Consider the following 27,323-nt stretch of genomic DNA (forward strand, 5'->3'; position numbering starts at 1 on the left):
CACAGCTGCTGGAGGAGGGAAATGTCTTTAAGAAAATGATCACGTCCCGTCTTAACTTCAAACGCACTAATTTGCAGTATTTTGTCTCTAAAAGTGTTTAAGGAATTTTATTTCTTTGTGCATAAGAAAAGAGACTTGAACTGAACTGAACTGAACTGAACTGAACTCTGTGCAAACTGCAGACGGATTTGGATGCATTAGCTTCCAAGAAATGTACAGAGAAAGAAAGAAAGTTGTACTGTGATAATACAGTCCCAAACATTTGCATTGCTCTGTTGATTCAGAGGACCAGTGTATAAGATTTAAAAGGATATCTTAGCAGAAATATAATGTCATTATGTCTTCATTAGTGTAAAATCACCCCAAACTAACAATCACTTGGAATCACCCTTTTAAATTTACACAGGGAGCCGGTCCTCTTCCATGACCATGTTTCTACAGTAGCCCAGAATGAACAAATGTAACAGGGCAATTAGTAACAGTAGTAATATGTGCAATAAAGTCAATTTCTAATATTAAGTATTGTAATTACACATAATTTGTTTCAGTTGTTATTATCTGACATGCTTAGGACTCCATAGTCAATATATGGAACATTTGATACTCAGTTTCTGTGCCCCTACATTCACCTTTGGGGGTATCCCACCTACAAAGGGATGTCTCCCACCTTACCTCTCCCCTTTTGTTGTTGTACTCCATGGGAGAGGGGCTCGAGTTAATATGGTTGCATTCTCGGAACCCATCGGCTGTATTCAGCGTCTGACTTCCGGCAGACGGTGATACAGCCTCTGGGGGCAGACCCCCAATTTTTTGGCATTCCGGTTTGATTTGGGCGGAAGAAGCGAATTTCCGTTTCCGACTTCCGTTTATATATAAGTAAATAAGCTGAACCATTGCGATGGATTCAGAGTTTGCAGTGACGGCAATTATGTTCCGCCTCGTTTGTTCACCGCACGGACTGTTTAACCTGGCAACAACTGCAGCCGGCTCAAACGTGATTGGTCAATATCACGCGGACTACAAACAGCCTACAACCGGAAACCAGGGCTCTAACGCTCTTCTTCCGGAGGCAAGATCTCCAGGGTTTGCCTACAGACTGTACATTCACTGAATGTAGAGTCTGTATGTAGAGACTAATATGGTTGTAACTGGAGGGGGATTTTGTTTTTACCTCTTGCTGTCAGAGCTGTCAGGAATGAACGGAGATCTCCTCCCAAGATATCCATAGGTTCTCCTACATGCTTAGAAAGGAGGAGTATTCAGTTGGTTGCAATCTGCAACCTCAGCGCTAGATACCAGAATCCTACAGACTGGTCCTTCTTAAAAATAGATATGCTTATTTGTCTTTGTCACCAGATTTCAGATCATTTTTTGTTTTCTGTGGGTTCAACACAGAGGCAGTTCTGTGATGTATTTAGCCTAGCTTAGCACACCGTCTGTAAGCAGGAGGGAACAGTTACCCTAGCTCGATCAGAGATGCACGAGTCATCTTATTTTTGTTGTATTGTACACACCTAAAAATAAGGGCTGGAACGATATACTTATTTTCTGATTTGATACTATCACAACATAAATGAGGACACGCACCTTTAGCCGGAGTCCTGCACAGATCCATTTTTTGAAAACCTACAACTGCCCATACCTGTAAAGCTCAGTACCAGAACCGACCCGTTACCTGTTGTTTTGTCAAAGTAAAAGCCGCAGCCACCTGCACCCGTTATTAAAAGTCTTGCGACCCAACCTGCCCCGTGATTAAACACACATATAGGCTACAGTCATTCACATTAAGCTGGGTTTTCCGTTCTTGAAATACAAATCCAGCAGAGGGGAAATCTCTTTCACCAACTGCACTTAATGCCAGGATGGTGAAAACATTCACTGCCAGATAAGGAAACATTTCAGCATGCTCCTTCCACCACCATTTAACCCATAAAAGGATCCTCCTTGGGTGTCTTAAACTCAGTGTAGACTGCCAGCTCATCCTTGGGCTGCACAGTTTCATGGCTAGAGTCCTCCACGTTGGTGAGGAATGTGACGAGGGGATCAAAGGTTTGACTTGTGTCACTGACTTTCAAAATAAAAGGAATTGTGGCTTGCACATAATTTTTTCATTTGTTTTATCCTGAAAAATAATAAAATGTATTTTTCTTCTCACTTGCTGCCCGCCCATGTGTAGTTTATTTTTATCCGTGCCTCTTTATTTACACATATTTTTACCCATTACACAGCATTCTGTGGGTTACCAGTTGGGTATCTGTGGGTACCCAACCTGGTGCAGGACTCTGCCTCCAGCTGCTGGAATAGCAACATGAATTCAGCCAGCAGAGCACCAACTCCCCATCAAATCAACAAACTTTCTGTTGCTGCCGTTACACAGATTGGACCCAGCCCACTGTGAACCCCTTTGCTGGGGCTTGCGCCAACTGAATTCGAGTTGCCGCAGCCACTACTGAGTCCATCTCTGGAGCTTCCACCCACTCTCCTTCTGGCACACAGTCTTCTAGCAGCGTGGAGGGGTGCAGAGACTGTGGGGTGGCAAGCTTGCTGGCTAGCTATTGCTTCCAAATTTTACAACATGCCGCTTCTCTAGTTTTATTGTCATCAGAGCATCTCTTTGTTTTGGACTGTTGGTTGAACAAAACAAGAAATTTGAAGACATCACCTCGAGATGCATCTTTTACTATTTTCTGGCATTTTTTAAGATTTGAAAAAATGTAACTGATAAATCGATAAAAGTTTTTTCACAGCAGACATTTTGACCTGTCAGAAAAAGCACAGGTGCTGCTGATAACATTAACAATGGCTTTGTTTCATCTCAGCGTCCCAGTATGTTATAACAGTGGTGACAGTGCACCTGCATGCACAACACCAGGACCCTGAAACTGAAGCAGCTCAATGAAATTCAGCCATTGTTAATTTTATTATTCACAGTGGAGCTTTCACTGCTGTCATGTGTCCAAATGTTTTTCTGTGAAAAAGGTGTATTGACAGTTATAATTATTAGCTGCAGCTCTAATGTTACCCAAAACTACCCAAATATGTGATGCACTGGCTGGCTGAGTTCTGCTTTCATTGGAAATGCAGGCTAAACAGAGGTCCTTTGCAGATAAAATGCGTCAGCATCCTTTATATGTAAAGCTAGCTGCATGTTTGTCATGGTGTATGTGTACAACCCATGCCTGTGTGTGTGTGTGTTTACCTGTCGCAGTGGTTGCACTTGAATGGCTTCGCTCCAGTGTGTTTGCGGTAGTGTCGCGTCAACTCGTCACTGCGGGCAAAACGCCATTCGCAGCCCTCCCATGAGCACTTATAGGGCTTCTCACCTGAGAGAGACAGAGACAGAGAGGAAAGGGTGTCGCTTTTTATTATAATTTCAACATCTAATTTCACACATCTAAACTACAGCTGTTCACTAATATACAGGTAACCACCCCTGGCTCTCTCCAGACCCAGACCCAAACACACACACACACACACACACACACACACACACAGACAGACAGCCCAGGGGCCAGGCAGGCAGACCAGTTTTAACACAACACCCATTTCAATGAGCCAATACATTCAATTAGCTGTAAATGAAGTCTTTCAGCACGGTGGCGTGTTAATTCATAATCCTAAATTCACCCTGAAATGAATCTCCCCCTTTCCTGCCCACACACACACACACACACACACGCACACACACACACATACACACACATATCCGCACACAGGCCCTGAGGTGGTGGGATCTGAAATGTAAATGAAGTTTCATCCCCCACTTCACCAGATGGGAGAAGAGATGGTCTATTGTTCTCAGCCTGTAGTTATCTCTCCATGATAGAAAGCCTTCCAGCTGTGTGTGCGTGTGTGTCTTCTGGCTAGAGGTGTGTGCAGTGTGTGTGTGTGTGTGTGTGTAGTGTGTGGTGTGTAGTGTGTAGGAGCAGACTGTCTTCAGATGGGATGTGATGATGTCTGACTGTGTAAACCCCCGTACAAGAGTGTGTTTCTCTCTGTGGGTGTATACGGGGGTCAGCAGATAAATCAACCGCACCACCCCAAAAAGTAACACAACAGCTAACAATAGCAGAAAGAAAAAATCCCATCTTCCTTTGTTAAGCAACTTTACAAGTGAGTTTCATAAATTCACTGTTTAACAAGCAAAAACACATTTATGGAGACATTTGCATGAACACTTGAAATAAGCCTATTTAAAGGAACAGTGTGTAAGATTTAAGGAGATTTAGTGGCATCTAGTGGTGAGGACTGCACATTGCAATCAGCTGAAATGTCTCCCAGTTAGAATTCCTTCAGTGTTTTAACCGGAAGCTGAATTATCTGCAGAGGTCTTCTCTCAAAAACGGACCACGTGATTGAAACCAGTAAAAACACTGACTAAAGCAATTTCACATTAAAAAAATCTGGTGGTTTTCCAACAATGCTCATTGCGGAGGGGCTGCTAACTACAGTGGCCAATACAAGAAAATGAATGGCCCTAGCTAGAGCCAGTGTTTGGTTTGTCTGTTCTAGGCTACTGTAGAAACACTGCGGTGCAACATGTAGATATAAACGGCTCATTCAAGCAGTGGTTCTCAACTGGTCAGGTCAGTCACAATCTAAAATTGAGTCGCAGGTGTGAGTCAGTACGTTTACGTGACATTAGAGAAAACCAATTTATTGTGTTAGTCCAACTAAAACCGGACTTCTAAAATACAGTTAGTCCGGCTGAAATCATACTAAGTTGAATTTCTGAAAGTCGGACTAACACACACAGATAATGCGATAAGGAGTCGAATTACTCCTACATGTATACAGTCAATTGGACCCAAACTGGCCAGTGCCCCACAGTTTCCACCCCAGGCTTTGACCCAGAAGTCGAAGGCTGGTAACAACATGGTGAAATCTACATCCAGGACGAAATGTACACAGCTGTAAATTTGTCCACCATGGTACCAGTTTGCTGCTAGCTAATCATAGCTAACTTGTTTGTCGATTATTCAGCCTGTGACATAATAGGTGAACTGGAAAAAGGTTCAACAAGCTGAGAGGGGCATATCACCACCTATCATAGCGGAGTCAGACATTCTTTGGTTAATTAATTGATTCCCCTCCCGTGCTTGTACACTGGGACGAGGACAGCAGTCCAATTAAATGTCCTAGTCAAGCTATACTCGTAGTTCGACTTAACTGTGCATGTTAACGTACTGAGTGACTAACGGCATGGACAAATGCAAGTATAACACTGAATATATATTAAACTGTGTGGACCGTTTACTAATGACTGTAGATGGATCCCATGGCTGGACCAGTTGGGAACCACTGCACTTAAGAAAACATACTTATCCCATTACATTCCATTTATGCCAATATATCCCTTTAATCCTACACTCTGAACCTTTACATTACCAGATATACAGCAGAGTTATTATAACAGAGCTGGATTATTTATCACACTGCTGCTGCAAAAAAGGAGTTTCTCATGCACAACTGCAGTCTAAATTTTTCATTTTTCACTGAGTTCAACCCCCTGCTGTTCAGAGTTTTTCTGAGTCTTTCACAGCCAACCTTGAAAGGTTTCTCTTCTGGCATGACCCTGTTTGTGTGTGTGTAGCTGGTGTGTTTCATTTTATTTTGGGAATATCCAAATTTATTCATTTTGGTTTAAAAGCCAGAGGACTGAGAGCGGTTCTGGGTTATAAGAAAGGTGCTACACTGGTGTGACACAGTCCAGATGGTCCAGTTTGCAGTGCTGCTTATCAGACACCAAAACACTGCTCACAGGTTTATAATCAAAAATTTTACAACTCTGAAAAGTTGTTCCAGCAGCAGCAACATCATTTTATCCTCTGCCTGGACAATTAAACAGAGGGATTATGCCAAAATGTGCACATATTTGATTGGCCACAGCTGTGTGTTGCTGGATGATGTTGTATTGCTTTGTGGCAAAGGATGAACCAGGTTTGACCCTGCATTTTTTTTTTTTTCCAGAGTCAGGACTCCCACTACCTCAACACAGCAGGCTCATTTAAATAAACAGGGAGGGATGTTTTTGACAATATTAAAAAAAAACAACCAAATAAACTTAAATCAATTCAAATATAACACTGATGAAGAGGAAACACTTTAAAACACAGGCTTTCTCCACTGCACACTCTCAAACTGGCCGTACCTAACTGCAGACCCCTAGTGTGTGTGTGTGACTCTCTGTTGTGTGTGAACTGGGGGGTGGTAACTGTAATTGGGGTCTTAATGACTCTTAATGGGGAGTACTACAGCAGCTTACAGTCAGTTAGCCAGATGTCCTAGCAGCCCCTCCACTCCCATCACAGCACACACCAATCTTCTTAAGGAGACAAACACAAACACACACTGCTCCAAAACAAAGTGCAACTAATGTGAAACACTGAAGCACAATGTGTGTGCGCAAGACAGTTTTTTTTTAAATCAGGATTTGACAGAGAAACTATTTTATTGAAGTATAACCTGGTTTCAGATCTCTGCATTGCAACCAACGTCTTGTTTTTGTCAATGATTTAAACAGGTCTGGTGTTGTGCTTACTAAGGATTGTTTCCATGGGGACGAAAAGTGTCCTGACTGCACTTCCCCCAAAGAATACACCAATTGAAACCAAAAGAACAAGAGCAGTTATCATGTTGTAATTATGTGAATAGTGTGGTTGGATACTTAGCGCTCCATTTCTGCTATGACTGATTAATTTAAAAACGTATCTGTTTTATCAAAATCACTTTATTTAGAGAAAAAAAAATCATGTTTCTTGGCAGTGGACATATTGGAAAGTGTAAATTATAAGGTTTCTAATATTTTTTTCATGCTTTCAAGCTCCTGGAGATATTATTCTCAATAAATGACATATTTATCAAATTTCTGACGAGCTCCATCGGCAAATCGTACACAAAGAACTGTGGGTACTTCATGTCCACTGTGGATACACACATTCATCCTTGAAAATTCTCTAAAGGAAGGACTCTGTCTTGAAGGATCCTTGACATTGGAACAGTCCTCCGACAGCATTCAATGATGTAGCCTCCTTCAAATTCAGCCGTTAAGGATCCTTCCTTGAGAAGCACCTGAAGTGTATGAGCTGAAGTGTGGGTGAGCATTTCAGTTTTCCAGAAAACAGGAGTTTAGTTGAGGGGCGTTGGAGGATGCCAGCAAAAGTCCAACAATGTTTGCCACAAGTTGGGGTGGCTGTGGCTCAGGAGATAAAGAAAGTTTTCCTCCATAAGAAAAATCTGTGGTTTGATTCCCGGCTCATCAAGTTGGCATGTGGACGTATCTGAACTCCAAACTGCTCAATGGCTGTGCCATCGATGAGTGTTTCTGAATGTCTAACTGAGTATGTCGCACCTTGTATGATGTCCTTGGCCAGCACTGTGTGAATGTGTGAATATGACTCTTTAATATAAAAGTGCTTTGAGTGGTCCAAAGACTTGAAGGACGCTATACAAGTGCAAGTCCATTCACTAAATTTGAGAGCAAGGCTGATAAAATGAGGTAGTGTTCAAAGGCCTGTCGAGTTGCTAACCTCTAGCCTACAACCATGTAAAATGTCGTAGGCTAATAACGTTAGCATCTTATATTTGAAAACGTGTTTAGTATAAGACAGTTGTTTTGTCAGTGAATTTTGTGAGCTGTAATGGAGCCGAATTCTGTAAGGTTACCTTTGTTAAATGTTGCTGTTGTCCCTGGCTTCATATGAGTAGAGAAAAAGTCCGCTAGCCACGAAGCTAATTTATACAATGTAAAATCCCATAGGCTTGTGCTAAAATCATTAGCATGTTGTATTTGTGGGGAAAATGTGTCCAGATAAAGACAAGTGTTTGTCTGTGAATGCTGCGAGTTATAGTGAAGCTGATTTGTGTACTTGTGTTTGAAATTGTCACTATTAAGCCATGTTTAATGTGTGTTTAATGTGTGTTTTGAATCAACTAAACTTAACAGCACTTCACAGAAACCTCCACCGTTGACCAGTGTTTTGGAGGTGTAACTGCAGACACATCACTGTACAAGTATAAATGCTCACAACAGCATAGACCATGTGCAAAGAGCTGACACTCAAGTATAAATCCACCTCAAGTCCTCAATTATAACAGGGCCCAACTTCTCCACCACATACAAACTTTTCTGAACTTTAATTGCCTTAATGCACCACCTTGAATCATCATGCCTGAATAACAGAGGCTGCAGGAAGTACACCTTCACATGAACTAATATCTGAGGTGCAGAGCAGCCCTGACAGCGAGGTGATGCAACGACAAGTAAAAGATGATGTGCCACAGGAACATCCAACTGTGAATGATGCCCTCTTCCCCTTTATTTCCCCCCAGTTCCTGTGTCTCTTTGATCGGCGTCGTCTTTCATCCACAGACACAACGTGACTGCAAGGTGACGCAGGACTAAATGAATTCCAGATCATGAGCCGCGCTGCTCCTGGATTTGCATATTCAAATTCTCCAGTCAAATCTCGTGCAGTCAGTTGCTAATTTCCACAACAGGGATCTGGGTTTGGTTGCTCTCTCTCTCCACTGTGTGTTTTTGGAGGCAGTCAAGTCAATTTTATTTATATAGGCCAGTATTACAAATCACAAATTTGCCTCAGGGAGAGACAGGCCTTCCTCTGCCACCTCGACTACAGTTTGTGATTTGTTAGGGGACAAGACCAAATATCAAGTTTCCTCTCTCTCTCTCTCTCTCTCTCTCTCTCTCTCTCTCTCTCAGATAACCTGTTTCACAGCTTTTGTAATTAATTGGATTTTGTCACTGAGGGTTGCTTTCATCTCTCTTTATGAAAAAGTGAAACAGTCTCTTGGGGATTTATCTACCACTGTTCACAAAGTTTCTTCAGAGTTCTCAGCGAGTATTTCTACATATGTGACAAAGTTCTATAAGCCTTTATCAGTAGCCGTAACATTAGTTTGGGATTGGTACAATTAATTGAAATGATAAACAACAGTAACAGGAGAGTTGTTGGTGCTTTTTTAATGATATGATCGAGGGATGTCAGTTGTGGTTAATCTTTCTTTTGATAGCCTGTCACCCATTAACTGGTAACCAATTAGCAATTAATCTTTCAGAAAAACAAACAAACAAACGAACAAAACAAAACCTTGAAAAATAAAAGCAAAATAAGAGGTGCTTCTCATTAGTCCAGCGCTCCATTGACTCAATGAGCTTTGGCGCCACATTGCGAAGTGCTATCCATTTAGAGGTGGTGAAATTTTAATACTGACGTTGTAAATGTCTTCCCTTTTATCTTACTTTCTGTTGGCTTTATTGAAAGACAGCCAGCTAGCCACCTTACCATGCAAACACATAGTGCCCACTGTTCACCGTCTGGTCTCCATGAATTAGCTAACATTAGCCTTGACCACTCCTGAAGTTCTGCATATTCAGCAATGACCACTAGTAACGACATCTCAACGCATGTTGGTGGGATGGAAACATGGTGGCCGCCCACCAGTTTCCCCCCAGGTAGTCTGATGTGTAAGCAGCTTCATTTTTGAGCCGCAAAAACCTTTTGGCGTTGTTAACCATATTAGTTTGCCCTCAAAGTTAAGCCGATTAAGAGTTAACCTTTGACATCCCTACCTGATTTTGTCACACTGTTACGGTGTACTATCTGAAGCACATTAAACTTTCTTTTGCCGTTTTTTTTATTTTGATGAACAGTGAGGATTTGAGACCTCTCCCAGTTTTGTGAAGCCTGGCATGACACCACTGATACTCAGACAGAACTGTCAGTTGTTGGGTTGCATTGTGGGTAAAAAGGTGCTAGGTTTTGACAGTAAGGAAGAATGCCTGTAATAAAAAAGACAATGTCCCTGCAATGTTGTGGCATCATTATCAGTTTTTAAAACTCTCCATCATGTGTCTGACAGCAATTTAAAGGAGCAAAGCTGAATTGGTAGAGTACTCATTTACTGTATGAAAGCCTCTGCAGAAGCCTTCAGCATTGTTACAAAGGGTTGTGAGTTTGACTGCCGATGAGGTGCATCAGCTGCAGTAATGAGGTCTTTATATCAGCTCCCGATAACAAGTGAGGAAATCTTATGACCCTCACAGCCACAAGGTGTAAAGACTGAAAAGTATGAGAGAGCAGATACGAGTGAGTCATATGAGGTTTCTCCGCAGGATGGCTGTGCCTTCAGGAAGTCCTCGTTATTGAGTCAATACTCCTTCACATTAAGAAGAAAACAGTTGAGGTGGTTCAGACACCAGTGCCTCATTTTCATTGCATGGTTCAACTTGACTTGACACAACTTACTTTCAGTACCAGGTCCTTTTCTCTATTTTCTTTTCAAGTACAGATTTTACCTCCTCAGTGTATGCTGGATTCTCTGTTGATCACCATAGCAATGCTGAAACTGCTGTGACATCATCTTCATTGCAACACTTACTAAATCCTTCCATCGGCGACCAAACAGAGGAACATCTGCACTCTGTCAGTTGTACAGCTACGCTATTTTTTTGTTAGTGTTTTAAATCTGGGTCAAGAAAAACAAATTGCAGTTGCTATCGATGAAAGTTGTTTCCCATTTCAAGCAAGTGACGATTCTCTCTGACCAGTCAGTGGTCTGCAATATTTTAACTCCACCTTTAAGGATCGATTCAGCTCGCTTGAAACCTCAACCAAGGTGGTACCAAAATAAGTACCAGGTACTATCCACAACTTTTGCCATGGAAAACCAGTAAAGACTGAGTCAAGTTGAGTAGAGCCGTGCCGTAGTATGCAGTGTAAATGTGGCATGAGTGAGGCTGCATCCCTTTGGAGGAAAAGGACCGACTTGGTGGGGGTGAGCTGGATAGACTTTATCTAGCAGCATGCACCAGATACCCAAGGAAGAGGTTGCTTGCAGAAAGCTCTACAGTAAATGAAGATACCTGTGTAACGATGGTAAGTCAATATCGACTGATAGTGTTGATCTGCTGACTGGTTATTGGTTGGACTCTAATAGTCAAGATTCAAGATTTAAGCCTGTTTCCACCAAATACTTTCGGGATGGTACCTTTGGAACCGAAAGTAACCCTTCAGACATGGTACCTAGACACTTCCATTTTCACTGTAAACAGTTCTCTTAAATGTGACATTACAAGTTAATGTTCCACCTTAGAAGTTGCCGGCAGTTGCCAACAACAGCTGCTGTGAGAGGCAGCAAAACATCCTTTCATTTTATAGTTACAGTTTACTAATAAAACTCTCCACAGTATGAACAGTGGTTACATGAGCCTCAAAACCAGACACAACTCAGCCCTGAGCAGAGTGACCGTCCTCTACTGACCAATCAGACTGCAGTGTTCACAGCTCCACCTTTTAGTACCAGATCTGTGTGCTAGGTACCCCAACAGAGGGGGGACCAAACATGGGGACGGTACGGAACGTTGCCATCGGTACCATCCACAACTTTTCACAGTGGAATCAAAGAAAAAGCATACCGAACTGAACCGTACCGTACTGCTTGGTGGAAACAGGGCTTTAGTTTTTACTCCTTCATTTTTGTTATTTCTAATTAAGCTGGAGGAGACCAAAACAGATACAAGCAGTACAAGAATGTTCCCAGTTACATTTCTTTTGGACAAAAACAGGCACTCTACACATATTTACTCTTGAAAGTACCAAAGGAAGTCCTCTTTTTTGTCCAGGCCAATAATCCTCTGGTACAGCTGTGAAAGACATGTGATTCTACAACAGATTTACTTCTAGTTCTGTAAAGAAGCAGAAAATCCTCCACAGTGACTCTTCAGCAGCAGTATCTGAATGTGTGAATCCTCCTACTCACTCCACAGAGTCCTCCTCGCTCAGGACTGAATACAGGACCAATATTTTCAACATACAATAGCAAACCACTTGGCAGGTTATCCTGTTGGAGAAATGCTACACTTTCAACCTGCATGTGTGTGTGTGTGTGTGTGTGTGTGTGTGAGATATGGGGTATGAGTGGGGGCCGCAGGTGCCAGACAGGCGGCCGTTTCACACCCGTCTTCTGTAATTGGCCAGAGCACCCCATCTTCCTTCAAAAGGACCCCCCTCAAACACACACACATACATGCTATAACGCACACACACACAGTTGGAGGAATGAAGCAAGGCCAGCTCGGGCCTGACGCCACAGCAACCATGACGCCAGCCAATTATAGCACGGCAAGGCAAGGATGCGTGATAAAGTCACCTAGCAACTGAGAGAAAGAGAGAAAGGGGGGTGGGTGAGGGAGAGAGGGAGAGGGAGAGAGAGATTAACAGGCATGGACAATCAACCAGCCACCAACCAATTATGGAAGAGTGTGATGCAGTTGCTTGGCAACCCAAACTGAATGAGCAAGTGGGAGAGCGAGAGAGAGCAGGTTGGAGGTTGGATTCAGTGGGTGTAGAGTATGGAGGTATATATGTGAGTGGAGGTCTGGGGTTACAGCGGGGTTTTTCCTGAATCCACATGAGCCTGTGCTGCTACCTGCTGCGGGTGGAGGTGGGGGAGGGGAGGGGGTTAAGGTCTTGGGAAGTCAGACTCAAGATGGAGTGTTTTTTGTTTTATGTATTAACCCATTAACTAACATAATTATCAGTGTTGGGCAGTAACGCCTTATAGTAATAATATTACTTTTTCCAGTAACAAGTAGTTTAACTAATTACTAATGAAATTTCAGTAATACTATTACAGTTACTCATAAACCAAACAACTTGTTACATTACAGCTAGCCATTCTGCAAACCATGTGGGAATTTTTGTATATACTTCTTCGGGCTGCCCCCTAATTAGTCAACCATGCGGGTCATTAGTCGGCAAGATTTCATTAGTCTCTTAGTCGCAGAAAACAAAACAAAACATCACCGAACAAAAAGACAACAAACAAATGTGAAACTCTATTAGGAGCTGTGCTTTGTCAAAATAAATCAAAACCTGTATGACTGGACCATGTGGGGATTTAATTTGAAAGGACAGACACAGGAAGTGTCCACGCTCAGCAGTCAGACAGGAGTCAGGTTCATTTCCAGGGCTGGTACCTGCAGTTATTCCACAGGCTAGTTAATAACATGTCGGGCAGGAAATCCAAAGTGTGGGATCATTTTGAGAAGGTGAAGGACGAACCCAAGGTGATATGTAAACTCATCTTCATTGGTCGACTACAAACATGACGTATCATCTGAAACATGGAAGTAGCTACATGCCCATTAGCTCTTAAACGGTGTTACGTTTTGACAGGGTATTATGTGTTTGACCCACTGCCAGGAGATTTAAAAAGCAGCTGATGGCAGTTAGCAGCTAACTCAAAGAAGAAGAACAGAGACCAAAAATGCTCACACTTTGGGAAAATAATGAGATTTCAGGACTTCCTTACCCTCCGAGAAGAGGACCAGATCAGCTACCAACAGAGACAGTACTCTAGTCTGTACTGTACGGATTTTGTTGAAATTTTCAGGAAAGGTTGATAATGGGACAAGGAACAGATGATAACATTTTGGTGGTGATCGGTTGAAGCGAAGTGGATAAAATGATAAAATGGCGGGAAATCCGAGCTGCTTGGCGGAGGTCTGCGCTCTCAGAGTGCTTTTCTAGTTTATAAAGTGCTGCCGACGCTTATTATGTCACACTACAGGACAACGCTGTTGTATTACATGTCTCATCCATCACGCCTCTTTTGCTTCCGCGATGCTGTCATGCAGTCTAAAATCACACAACAGGGTTGCATGATGCCGTTCTTTTTTTTTTTTTTAAGATATTTTTTGGGGCATTTTTAAGCCTTTAATTGACAGGACAGACAAGCGTGAAAGGGGGGAGAGAGAGGGAGTGACACGCAGCAAAGGGCCACAGGCTGGAGTCGAACCCAGGCCACTGCGGCAACAGCCTTGTACATGGGGCGCCTGCTCTACCACTAAGCCACCGACACCTCGCATGATGCCGTTCTTGTTTGGTTCTGTGGTAAATATACAAAGGTGGCATAAAGACAGGACTTCGGAGTGGCCCTATAGCATGAGCCCTGTGCAGAAAAGGCTAATGTTAACTAGGGGGAACTGGAGGGTCAGCGCCATGTTAGCAGCAGCATTTAGCTAGCCAGTGGGTTGCACACATGGGACTCATATGCACTAACATGCATATGTGGCCGGACCATCTACCACAACAGGTAGCGCCATAACTCTGTCATAATTATATATTTACATAGCATAGAGTGGTTTGCTCCTAATGTGGTACAGAGCTCCTCTATGGCTTAGGGATGACTGGTAGCCATATTCAATGGTAGAATAAAGTAAAACAAACCACTATATGAATCACTCATGACTTCCAACAGGTACAAATTTTTGTTTGCAAACATTAAATGTCAGAGGGTGCATTTAAATGTCAACCAACACTGTGAACTGTCAGAGGTTATAACTGCTGCTCGAAAACATTGACAAGCTTATGGTCTTTTAAAACGTCCTGTTATAACAATTAGCTGATGGTTTAAATTTGGATGTGTGGCTGACTGAGGGGTTTTGAGCATGCTACTCCAATCAAGTTCAGACATTCGCTCTTCATGTTTATGGGGAAATTCTTTTCTAGGCATATTTTTAGTGTGTGGTGTAGTTTTATGATCTGTTTGAAACAAATCTGCTTTATTGTTTCATTTATGAGATTCTGTTTTTATGTCATTTTGCACTGAAACGTGTTAGAAAAACGGCTTTTAATAAAAAATATTTGCACGTACACATAATGGGGTCTCTTAGAGTAAAACTATTGGGATTGTATTGAACCATCAACTTTATATTGTGTACTGTCACACTGTTTTTCCTCCACTTTGTCTGGAAATGTTAAAACTGCCATTCAACCTGTGTGTTAACCAGACAGCTTAGGAGTTGTTGGAAGGTGTATTTCTTCGCTGATGGAGCGAAGCTTACAGTTTCCACCCTGCCTGTCTGTCTCGGTGCTTCGCTATTCTAAACATGTCTCTGTTTTAATTCTGTAAATGGAAGCACATCATCATCTGACAGCAGCTACAGTGTATTTGAGCTCACCCACATCCAAATATTGAATCAGGTACAATTTGCAACTGGAGAAAAAGGTGCCTGCACACTGAGTTGATGTCTTTTTCATTAAGTACAGCTAATACAAACACTCTCACACTCCTTCCAGAACTGCTCTGCTATCTCGGGTGCCAAGTATGCGGTTAAGTATATTGTTTTGGACTGCAGCTTGAATAACAAGGAGGATACAATTATAAGCCAAGCAGTGTTTTTAAAGATAAAATCAGATCGGAGAGAGTGAAAGAAAAAACAACAGGAGACTGAGAAAACCCTGGCTCCGACTCAGAACAGCTCTGCCTGGGTACTTTAGAGATTTACTGAATTAATTTGTACATCTATTAATGTTACAACTTTCCCTAATTGAGCGTTTTCATATAAGAAAATAAACTTCCCATCATAGCTGCGGCTCAAAGAAATCGTTTTGGAAATGAACAGAGGAGTATTATTACCAACATTATGTGGGATTGCAGCGCATGTACAGTAAACTCCTGACAGAGCTCACTATAATGATGTTTCTAATGGCCTCTGGTGTGCACTATGTGACAGTAAGTGTATTGACGCTGTGCAGGCTTTCTGCAGTTGCTCCTCCCTGTAGTCTCTGCTACGTTAATCCCTCCCTACATGTATGTTCAATGATTTATGGTCATAATAACCCAAAAAGAGGATTAAGCTAATTAAACCACAGTGCTGCGCTTGTAGTGAACACATCGGGAGGGAATACACCGCCCCCACAATTATACCACCCACACACACACACACACACACACACACACACACATGCACACACTGATGAAGCTGCAGTGTCTCCAGGGTGTCTTTTTTTTCTCAGCAAATGATTCTGCCTTTAAAAGCTCATCGTTGGTTAGCATGACTCGACTGTAGAATCATCAGAAGATTAAAGATACTGCAGCTAGCGGCCAGGCTACCAGAAGGCTACCTTCTCCATTCTGGATTAGCTATAATAAAGCTACAGCTGTGGGTCCCCCCGGCGATGCTAGGTGCTGCCCTGGAAATGTAATGCTACACTTGGTCGCTGGGATCATATAAGCCTGTAACACGCTGGATTAATGATGCCAAGGTTGCCAGTATTAATACAGTAGCAGGTCTGCAGGCTATGTACTGTAATCCTGATGAACACCAAGGAAACTGCTAACACTGGATGATGACAACTGGAGGCCATGAACCATTCCAGATACTGTAAATGACGCTGCGGTAAAAGCTAAAGTTGAATAATGCTAGCTTCAGGTGGTGCAAGTCTGCACAGGCCTCATGCTGCAGATAAGTGATGGACTCAGCCTCAGTTACTCAGGCTAAAGGATGTTCAATCCAGAGAGAATTTTGACTTGAAAGCAGATGAAAGGATTTATAAGAATGTACGAATCTGTGGTACACTAGTTCCTGTCACTTTAAAGTGGAAACAGACAACTTTCCAACTCCCCCCCCAGCATTTCTATGTGGTATTATTTTTGATGCCTCTGTCACAAAGACAACTAAATTGCTTTCTGTTTCCCTCACAGCCTAACAACTAGCAACAACACAGGACACACTGCATTTTGTTTCCACAGTTGTTGTCCCGTCTGCTATTTCCGCTATTGTGGATATCAACCGCACAGGGGTCGGCAACCTTTACTATTTCAAGAGACAATTTTGGTAAAAAAAAAAACCAAAACAGAAAAAAAAAATCTGTATGGAGCCGCAAAGCATACTTGAGCCCTATAATGAAGGTATCTAAATTAGCCTGTCAACATTACTAATAGCTCCAAACGAGCATTCATTAATATCTTTTACCACTAAGTGGCTCCTCTGCAGTGGGCTATTTGTGATTATTTGCTACTTTAACTTTACAGCGTTAGCGGTAAAAGCAAACAACTGTCTGCTCATTATTAAATTTCCTTTTTTTGGATTTGGGATCCATAGTTCACGAATAGGACTCAAGACGAGCCCCCACCACTGAGGTTTGCCAAAATTTTGAGGGAAAGGCACCAGGTCGTAGATATATGACACACATTTTAGTTGAAGAAATGTTATAACATTTTAAAACTGGTGTACAAGCTACACATGATTACAATTGGAGAATGACAAGGATTGGGGGGTGGGGCTAGACATGCATTTTGCTTCTTCCTGCTCCTTTTCGGACATGAAATGTTAATTTATGTTTGTCACTGTCAGCTGACAGGGACAGTTAGCAAAGCTAACATCAGGACGTCATCTGTTAAAAGCCTCCCGTTGACGGATACGACATGAAACTACTCCAGTTAGCTCAATCATGTTGTAACTAAGACATCCGCTGGAAAAAAAAATAATTTTCACGTTGACGAGACAGCGTTTTGGGTGGAGCGGTCGCTATGGACGCGGACCTTGCTATTTCTGTAGGTACACATTTACTGTGGACACCTGCACGTCTCGGCCACACCCCCTCCATTGTGATTGGCTAAAGCGCAGCATCGTTCAAACTCAAAGCCCCCCCCCCCCCAGTCGTCTTTCACACAGGGCTGCCGACAGATTCTACAATGTAAATTGCAGAATCTGTCTTGAGAGATTAGATTCAATGGAAAAATCTTGAACAAAACATTTGAATGCAATGAAAGCTTCCTCTAATTCAGAGAGAGTCAACGTAACCATAGAAACTCACTACAGCTGAACTCAAATACTGACACTTTGTCACGCCCCTCACCATATGATGCTGATGTGAAAGTCAGGCTTTAGTGTCTTTATGAGATGCAGCGACTTTCTCCAGTGTAAACCCATCCTTAGCTGCTTGACACTGAGAGCAAATGGTGTAGGATAGAAAGCGAGAAAGTCCACATAGAGTGGGACGGAGTGGAGAGGGATGGGTCAAACAAAACTGTACTTTCATCCAGGAGACAGCTGTTTGTGTCTCGTGTGAAACCAAAAGTCAATGCTGTTTTACCGTAATGTTACTTAATTTATGTTCAGTCATTGTGCACCAATGTTTCTAATGTGATGTGTATATGTAACCCAAAACATGATCTTTTCTCTAAACCTAAGTATTTTTGTTGTCTGATCCTAACTGCAACTGTCCCTGACAACACTTACGTTGTGTTATGTTGTGTTTCAGCTGTGTGTCACACAGAGACACTTAAGGGTGCCTTGTGCCTCATTATCAGATGCAGAGGGGCATGAAAAAGCATCAGCATTTAACAACCTGGGAATGATAACGGGCTGAAATAGCTTACAATATTCTTTGGTAACTGAGGATAGTCACCAAGGAAAAAAAGTACTTTGCTCAATATGAATAATTACTAAATACATTTTTAGTCAATTATAATTCTAATTTAATTGTGTTTCCTGTGATTTTTAGCACTGAATGCGGTCTTTGGTTACTACCTTTAAACACAGACTGAATCATAAAGTCATTTGCAGACAGACAACAGCACTGCCTGAAGAAACAGGCCCTTCATTGATTTCAATCAGACCACTGTAGTGACACAGTCGGTGCTGACACAGCAGGCTCCAGCTACCTAACAATAAAGTCAAACCTGTCTTAACTTTTGCCGTAATACAAGGAGACTTTTACAAAGCAATTCATTTTTAGGCACGGCAACATAGATTATTTTGTGAAAGTAGGCGCCGTAACTTTACTCTTAACCTGCAAATCAACTCCACAAATGATAAAGAGATTGTCTTATTGTCTCTGTGATTACTTTCCTTAGTTGTGAAATCCTTTCTTATTATATTGTAAAACGCTGGGTAGTGTTCTGATGTTGGATTATCCTTCAAACTCGGATCTGTTTCTCAACAATACCTCACCTGTACCTGGAAGAATAACCCCATAACTAATGCAGCCCTTTGTGTTTTTTTTATGCAGGTCTGTCTTTGGTCTGAAGCCTGTTAAGTCTTTCTTTTTAGTTTTCTTTGAACTCACGTCTACTTTGGTTGGTTTACTGGTGAAATCTGCTCAAAAGCGAGAGCACCTTCTCTCCCAATTCCTTTTAGTGTGTGTTAAACAAGACTGTGGGATTGATTGAAAGGTTTCATGTCCATGTGTTATAAGTGATAACTTGGTCAGAAAAACACAACAGGCTGTTCCTTATCGAGCAAAGTTCAGGCTGAGTTCAAGCTGCCTAATGCTGTTTAAATCACGAATTTATGATAATCTGAATCAGTCGACTCCATCTTCACTGGTGTCCCTTCATCAGCCCAAAGCCTGTCTCCACATGCTAACACTTTGGAGAGCTCACGGCAAACAGCCCATGGACACATTAGCCTGGTGTGTGTTCTTTCTGAGGTTCACTGGGAGGGCAGCTGTAGTTAGCAGCTAAAGCTGCACGTCTGACCCAGTTGGACACGGCTGAATTACCAATGTCATTTACTACTACCAGTCTATCAATCATCAGGCAATTACTGAGGCGGGGCCTTTTGGCCCTGAGCTGGTATCAAGACTCATAAGGAAATTAATAAATCTGGAGGATCACCTGGGAAGCAGCAGAAGAAGAGGAGAGGTCATAATCTCTCTTTAGAAACTCAAATATCCGATGATTTCTTTGCAGATTTCTCCAGAGGCTCAACCAACTCATAAGGTGAAGTGTCTTTTGGGTTATGGACATGTGCCTTACTCAGATCTCCACATTTGAAATGACTACATCTTGTATAACTACAGTGCTTGCAACTGTTTAAGGACACTGAAATGGAACATAGACTATGAGGTAAAAATGCTGACTTTCAGCTTTCATGTAAGTGTGTTGGCAGTGCAGGAATTTAAATATAGTCCCCTCATTTTGGGGCACAGAAAGTAACTGGAAAAGTTGTGTAAACTTGAATGAGGTCATCATTTTTAATATTTGTTGCCAAGTCTCACAAACATCATCAGATACTTTATCTCCCCAGCTGACACTCTGTCGGGCCTGTACCAGAGCCAGCTTTGCTTCTTGTTTCTTGTTTCAGGGCTCTTTGCCTGCAGTTGGGTCTTCAGCAGTCAAACACATGAAGATCACTTGGATTGAGGTCATGTGTCTCACTTGTACCCTGTTTCCACCAACAGGGAATGGGTTTCACTCTGGTTTACACACCTAATTTTGAACCATTTTTAATAAATTGGTTCGGACCCAGAGAAGTTCGTTTCTAGCTGGGAGCAGAACAAACAAACAAAAAAACAAAAAAAAGCATGTTCTTCTTGATCTGAAGTGCAAACAGTGACAACATCAGTGGCCGTTTCATATTCCACAGACTGGAAACAGAGGAGTCTTGCATGTAATAGTCCTCGACGTGTTCTTATCATCAATAGTTGGTCCATACTTGTTTTTAAGATCAAAACAAATATCTGTATCCAATAACCGCTCACAGGTAATCAATGCAATCTGCAATCTTGTTACCACGTCCTCCATTGATGATGCATCCTTGATTACAATAGTTCTGTTTCTGGTGAAACAAAGGCTGGTTTGCTAGGTAGAACCAAGGTTCCAAGAATCCTGAATGGTTCAAGAACCAGAGCTAATTTGGTGGAAAAGAGGTCTTTGACAACCAAGAATGGTACAATGTTTGGCAATAAAACACCTTGGTTGCCATGAGTGTATGTTGTCTCACTGCAATGTCCTAAAATTGAGGGACCACTGGGACCAGTTTCATACAAACCATTTGTGCCGTAACACAGATCATAACGATGGCACTGTCGTGTTTCGCAAATGATTGTTGCTCACAAATTGCAGATAAATTCGAAAGCCCGACAGGTTTCTTTCATGTTCATGCATCGACTGCAAACATGGTATTTATTTTTATTAATAAAACATATCAAAATAAGCGAGTGGACAAGTTCTCATGTTGCAAATTGCACCCTTCATGTTTACATGGCCCCATGTATACAAAGGGCTATGAGTCTTACAGTACTCAACCATTATTGACGTGAATACCCTCAAATTATGGCTGAGCTGAAATCATTTCAGATGTTAGCATCTTAATATGGAGTAAAGGTAAGTGTAATGAATGTAATCAGGTCTTACCTGTGTGAGTCCTCTGATGTGCCTTCAGGTGGGAGCTCTTGGTGTAAACCTTCCTGCAGCCATTAAACTGGCACCGATGGACTCTCTTTTTGTTCTCTGGTACGTCTCCTCCCAGGCTTCCTCCTCCTCCCTGCTCGCTGTCACTGAGGGCTCCGCCTCGGCTTGGCGGTGACGGTAGCGCTCGTGCTGCCACCAGTTTAGCCGCCCCTAGCCCTACCTTCTTCGCCACAAATTTGAGCGTTAGTGTACCGTCTGCCGTCGCAGTCAGTGTCTGTGTGGGTTTGATGAGGTGGCGGCCGAGCTCTGGTGACGATGGTGGTGTTAGGGATGTGACGGCGGCGCTGAGCTGTGCGGCACTGACTCCTGCCAGGACTTGGTCCTTTGGTGTGACGGTTTCAGTCCCTGCCTCTGCTTGGGTCCTGCTGGGGTTGGGCACCTGGAGGATTTTGGCCTGGACCTTGGGGAGGGTTACCAGGAGTGGAAGTGGGCTGGGCTGGTCAGGGAGGCTGGGGAGGAGGGGGTCCATCAGGTCCTCGTCACTGTCACCACCCTGCATGAAGGTCGGCGTTAAGAGACAGTCCAGCTCCTCATCAAAGAGCTCCGAGAGTCGCTTGGGCTCCGTCTGTAGGTACCGCTCCAACTCTAGACATGTCTGTAAAGAAAAGAAGCACATGGACACAGAGTTAGCTGAGTGTTAATTACAACTCCAGTCACACCTTCTACAAATGCAAGATGCTGTGTCACTGCAGTTTAAAGGGTCTTTTTTCATCAGATTCATTCATGCTTTTGCAAACATGGCTCAATTATTTAGTCCGATATCACATCAGCTGTATGACACGGGCTGACAAGTAACATACAATCGAAAGCCCCTTGCTCACATGCGCTGCAAACCTGAAATGGTCTTGACAATACCTGATGCCCGGTGGCCTCAGGGGGAAATGCAGCAGGACAAGAGCGCAAGTTCAGGTGGTGAAAGTCTTAACAGGGCGGACAGGACGGGTGGCCCCCTTTCACACCCAGGGTACCTTTCATGTAATATCAGTGTGTGGAAAGTCCATGACCAAACAACTATGTGACAAGGTCAGAGTGAAAATGAGTTGCTGAATCAAGTCATTCTACCGTGGTCATGGTGACCCACTCATCGACGAATGGTTTCATAGCACTACTAGTAGTCGAAAACTCCACAGCAAAACTTTGAAGACAGAGAAAGACCACGGTCGTGGTTAAAAGAAACCAAATTTGACTGATGGTAGGCTGTAAGACAAGCGCCACAATCCTCTACGTCAAAGTCACATGACTTGTTTGTACTACTGTCCACGATTTGAACAAGTCAAAGAGGTCGATTGTCAGGAAGATGTAAACACAGGCTGGTTTAACCGTTTTTCTTTTAGTGGTTTTCTCTGGACTGCAGCCTGTTCACAAACCCTGTTTACTAGTCTATTTAAATTCAAATACCCACTGTAGGCTTTATATTTCTCTGCAGCTGTTGACCATGTCACCTGGCACATGGCAGTCCTGAGAGAGGAGGGATTTAGTCTGTGATTGATTGCTGCTGCCTGGTCGAGCTCTCCGGAGCCCTGAACTGTGGAAGCCTTGCCTGTTTCCCTCTGCTCACCCAAATCAACCAGCCGTGGAAGTTATATCGCAAGATAGAGGAAGGAAGGAGAGCGAGACGACAGAGGGAAAGCCAAACAGAGAAACAAAGAAGAAGGAAGGGAGATACCCAGAAAGAAACGAGGAAAGTAATTCTGTAATTGTTTATTCAGTCTTTATCCAGCGATAACAGGGACATCTGTGCAACAACTGCACAGCTCCAGATTTTGGCAGCAGGGCAGCATCACCACAGTGAGGGGCTTCTGTGCCTTGGTCAAGGGCATCGGCCACATTACCTCAAAGGATTTGAGCCAGAAACCTTTTGGTCACTAACCTACTTTTATAACCTCAAGGCTAAACACATAAACTTTTATGTTTTCTGTAATTCCTGCCCCCTCTCGCACTTGAACTAGCAACTGCACTTCTGAGGTCTACACAGGACTGTTTAGTCAATCCTGCTCCTGCTTTGATCTCTCACACCTGCAATGCTGGTTTTTATCCAAATCCCGTCTGCCTCGTCCCACAGGGGAAATAAGACACATGTGTCGGTTATGGCTGATCATAATCTAAAGAGATAAAGATAAAGTTCTCGCAGCTGTTTGATATAAAATGAAAAGTAAAAACAAGCCTTATTAAATGCTACTAAAGGGTAAAAAGAGTGCCTGTGATAGTTTGGATTGTTTTACAAAGCCAACAGATGCAAACCAGATGGCGGAACATCAGATTTCACAGCAGCAGTGTTCGTAACTATTTACAGAAGGTAACTGTTTGAACATATGCAAAATAATGTGTCTATCAGATGTAGTTACATTCATGTTAAGCCAAATAATAACATATTTTTCTTTATGAAATTTCACCCTGCAATGATGATGCTAAACACTGGTCAGACAGGCCAGGGAGTGGGGCTAGATTTCATGAACATTCTCACTCAAATCTGTTCCTTTTCACGACAAAGAACACCTGTTGGATCCCTGGATTTTTTATGTGTGTGCTCGTGTGTGTGACTGTGCCTTTGTGTTCCCATAAAGATTATTTTATGAACTGAAACAACAACATATTCTTCAAACCTCATTAACGATGCCACCCAACTGTCATATGTACAACCTTGACCTTGAAATGCCATTACTGCATTGCTTAAACTGGATCCAACTTGACTTTTTATGCTGAAATAGGAGCTTAGAGTCCAGTTGAATTCAAAATCTGTCATTAAAAGTTTGCAGGTGGTTCAACAAGTGGCTAACATGATCTCTAAATCACAGTTCAGAGCAGCGTTCAACACCGAATGAAGACAATCACCATAATTTTACAACTAAACGTCAAACAACAAAGCCACTCCTGTTGCACTTCCTCAAACCATAGAAACAAAATGAGAGAATACTATAAATGCTCCTTATCGTACTTACATATAAGACATATCAACAATCAGATGCATCAAAGGTGTTTTTTCCCACCTTGTGATTAAAATTCGATTTATTTATTTCCAACATTTAAAAACTAAAAATGAAATAGAATAGAATATATTCTAGAAAAAAACCCTATAAAATAGAGACAAACAATAAATCATGAACAGACTTACAGTTAGAAACATAAATTAACATTTCATGTCTCAAAAGTTGGTAGGAACAAGTAGGAAGAAGCAACATGCTCGTCTAGCCCTTCCCCCCAATCCCAAACTACAGTAATCCATCACTAATCAAACTATTACATATATACACCCTCCCTAACCATCGATCAACCACACATTTACACCACTGCACTTCTTCATACCTGATAACCGATTTTACCCTGTGTATACAACAAATACTAAAACACTGCATTCCCATTAATCATTTCTGTACCTTGTCTTGTCTTTGTACGTCTTCACTGTCTGATACCTTTACTTTGTTTGATTTCTACACCCATGGCGTTCCACAAAATCACCCCACAAATTAATATACCCATGCTTTTCAGAGTGGACACATACTTTTCAGTTAATGATGGAGGAAATCAAGGACAAGAGTCTAAAATTCTTGAGAAAAAATCCTTGTAAAATCAAACAAAATCCCTTCAGGAATACTTCACTAACAAAACGAACATTTGTATACAAGTGACTCTCCAGGTGTTATGATGAATTAGTGAGAAAACGTTGTCTTTTCCACGTACTTCTTCAGTAAACGAAGAATCCATAAACGAAAAATTCCTGATGAGTTTAAGTAAACAGGGGCGGATTTAACAACAGCAAAACTGCATTAAAATAAACTCATACAACTGTTGCAGTTTAATCCAAGTCACATTTATGCAGTCTTATACTCAGTACTTCTCAAGCTTGTGCATTTTCACAAAAACTTTACTTTTTAAAACACTTCTGCGTTAACAGTCTCAGGCATGGATGAGTAACAAGCCAGGGCAAGGGCATGCATTTGAACTCTACTCATGCTTTCAAATGAACCCCTGACTTTAAGCTCGTTCATTGGCCAGGAAGAGACGGGCGAGAGAACTCCTGGCCAATGAACGAGCTGGCTGATGAAACTGCTCCTGCCCCAGTGTGCAAAGTGTTTTAAATAGTGAAGTGTTAGTGAAAATGCATGAGTTTGGGAAGTACTGAGCACATGACTGGATAAATGAGAACTGGATGATTTTGCTCCAGTTAATTTTGTGGCTGTTAAACCCAGCCCCCATTCACTTCAATTCAATGAGCATTTTTTTCTGTTTTTGGATTCTTAATTCACTGTAGAGGAGTGCGAGAAAAAATAAGTTTTCTCCCACAAATTCAACACAACACAAGGTGATTAGCTGATATACATATGATCATTTTGGGTGTGAAGTGCTCCTTTAAACTCTACACATGTTTATGTTTTGTGATGCTTTTTTCTGTCGAGATAAGGGAGAAAGAAAGCGAGAGGGGCAAAAGACAGCAGGCCAGTCCACAGCTCTGTAACTGTCCACTCAGCACTTTCTTGTGAGCTACCTGGCGCGCGCACTATCCTGCAGCACGCTGCCTTTACAGTATCTACTTGGAATTGAATTAATTTCCTCTGTGTGGCCAAAGGCCTTTGGCAGCTGAGGGTTCTCATCCTGATCCTCTGGCTCTTTCCACCTCTGCCATCGGAGCAAATTACAGCCACTATTGAAATGTTTTTTTTTTCTTAGCAGCAGCTGGTTGACTTGGTCCATTCAGGCCGGCCAGCGCTGGAGCTTTGCTCCGCTCAGCCTCAGTGACGAGACAGACAAACCAACACATTTAGTCTGAACATCTGTTGAGTGGCGATAAGCTGAACTTCCCTCTCCCTTCTTTTCTCCCTTTCTTCTCCCCTTTAAAAGAATGCCTTTTTTCCTCCTAAGGATGCTTATTTGCATATGAATATAAATCAAAGATATCTCTTTGGGAGGGTTACACTGCTTCATAAGGAAACTTGAAAATGAGAAGCAAACATGTGCAGAAGCAGAAATGACGCCAAGTAACAATGTCTTTTACAAAGCTGATACGAGTGCTGAGAGGAGAAGCTTCGGGCCAGCCTTTTGTCCAGATTGTTGCTGTGATTTGTTAGCAGTGGTACTCCTCTGAAACACTGCTGTGTGTATTACAGCATCTAAACCAATATTGAGATTATCAAACAGACATCAGGAGTGGGACTTAAACAGCTGAGTGCTTTTCACTCACTTCACTTTGCTTTTATATGATAAAAATATCAAAGAAAATAAGAAATTATTCATTTAATTGCATTTTTTTTATAGTTTACATAGAATACACACATTTATTTATTTATTTATTTATTTTTTAAATATTTTGCTACTGACTGTTTTATAAATAAATAAAAAACTAAAATCATGACTGTCATGGATTTGTCTTTTCAATGGCATACATAGCAAACGGCACCATTTTCAATTTTAAATGAGTTCTTCTGTGAAAACATATTTCCAAGGTGGTAATTCGAATTACTCACAAGGGCCTGTTTTCTGCCCATTTTATTGTTGAAGGGCCCCCTCACCCCATGGCCCCTGCTTGCACTGTCTATGTTTACACTCCTGTGCTGTGCATGTGTCATCAAATTGATGTTTTCATGTCTTCATTTGCTTGCTTTGTGTCTATTATCATGTGTTATCTTGATTTGCAGTAAGGTGAGCTTTCAGGGCCACCATACTTTTGTCGTAAGTGATCCGAATGCTGCAAAACTACACCAACACAACCCGGAGTCGTCCTGAAGTTTCCTTTCCTGGGTAACTTGGCTATTTGGCTGACACAGCCAGCTACAGAGTCAAGATACTAAGAGGTTGTAAAGGTCATCAGGAGGATTACTTTGATATATAATTTATGCATTTTTTGCCCTGAATTTCAGGTTCCTGGTTCATTAATGTTTCTGGAGATTCTGCTTTTATCCTGAAGAATTCAAGCTGTTGCTGCTCGCAGGACACAAGGAAAATATTTATGTAGATAAAAGTGAAGTTATGAAAATTATCCTTTCCAGGGCTCCTCAGAATTACACTTTGCTCCTGCACTGTATGTGTTATATACATTATTCATCATGGTCAGACACAACTACGACACCATGAATATGAGCTCTCTTTGATACAGTAAACACAGCCTCTATTAGTCATTTCTGACGGTGCACTGTAGCATTGTTTTCACTTGGACTAGAAATCAAAAATAGAAAGGTCTGTGTGTCTCTTGGCGGGGGCTGGACTGATGCTGAGGATTGTGGGAGGTGGGCGGGGAGGACAGAGGGTAGAGGGAGCCCGAGGCTGTGGAAGAGGAGCGGAGCGGCAATCAAACCCACGGCTGGCAGCGAACGCACCGCCTC

General features: G+C 42.2%; 1 protein-coding gene across 1 annotated transcript in view; it reads right to left on the reverse strand.

Moving 5' to 3' along the window:
- Positions 1-27,323, reverse strand: part of klf7b (Kruppel-like factor 7b) — a 106,697-nt gene that overhangs the window by 19,873 nt on the left and 59,501 nt on the right. Inside the window, exons 2-3 of the mRNA XM_049593725.1 lie at positions 20,953-21,604; positions 3,200-3,323 (exon numbers count right to left, since the gene is read on the reverse strand). Coding sequence (XP_049449682.1) covers positions 3,200-3,323; positions 20,953-21,604 — 776 coding nt within the window. The remainder of the gene's footprint in view (positions 1-3,199; positions 3,324-20,952; positions 21,605-27,323) is intronic.

The sequence above is a fragment of the Epinephelus fuscoguttatus genome, linkage group LG13 (assembly GCF_011397635.1).
Source record: "Epinephelus fuscoguttatus linkage group LG13, E.fuscoguttatus.final_Chr_v1".
NCBI classification, from domain to species: Eukaryota; Metazoa; Chordata; class Actinopteri; order Perciformes; family Serranidae; genus Epinephelus; species Epinephelus fuscoguttatus.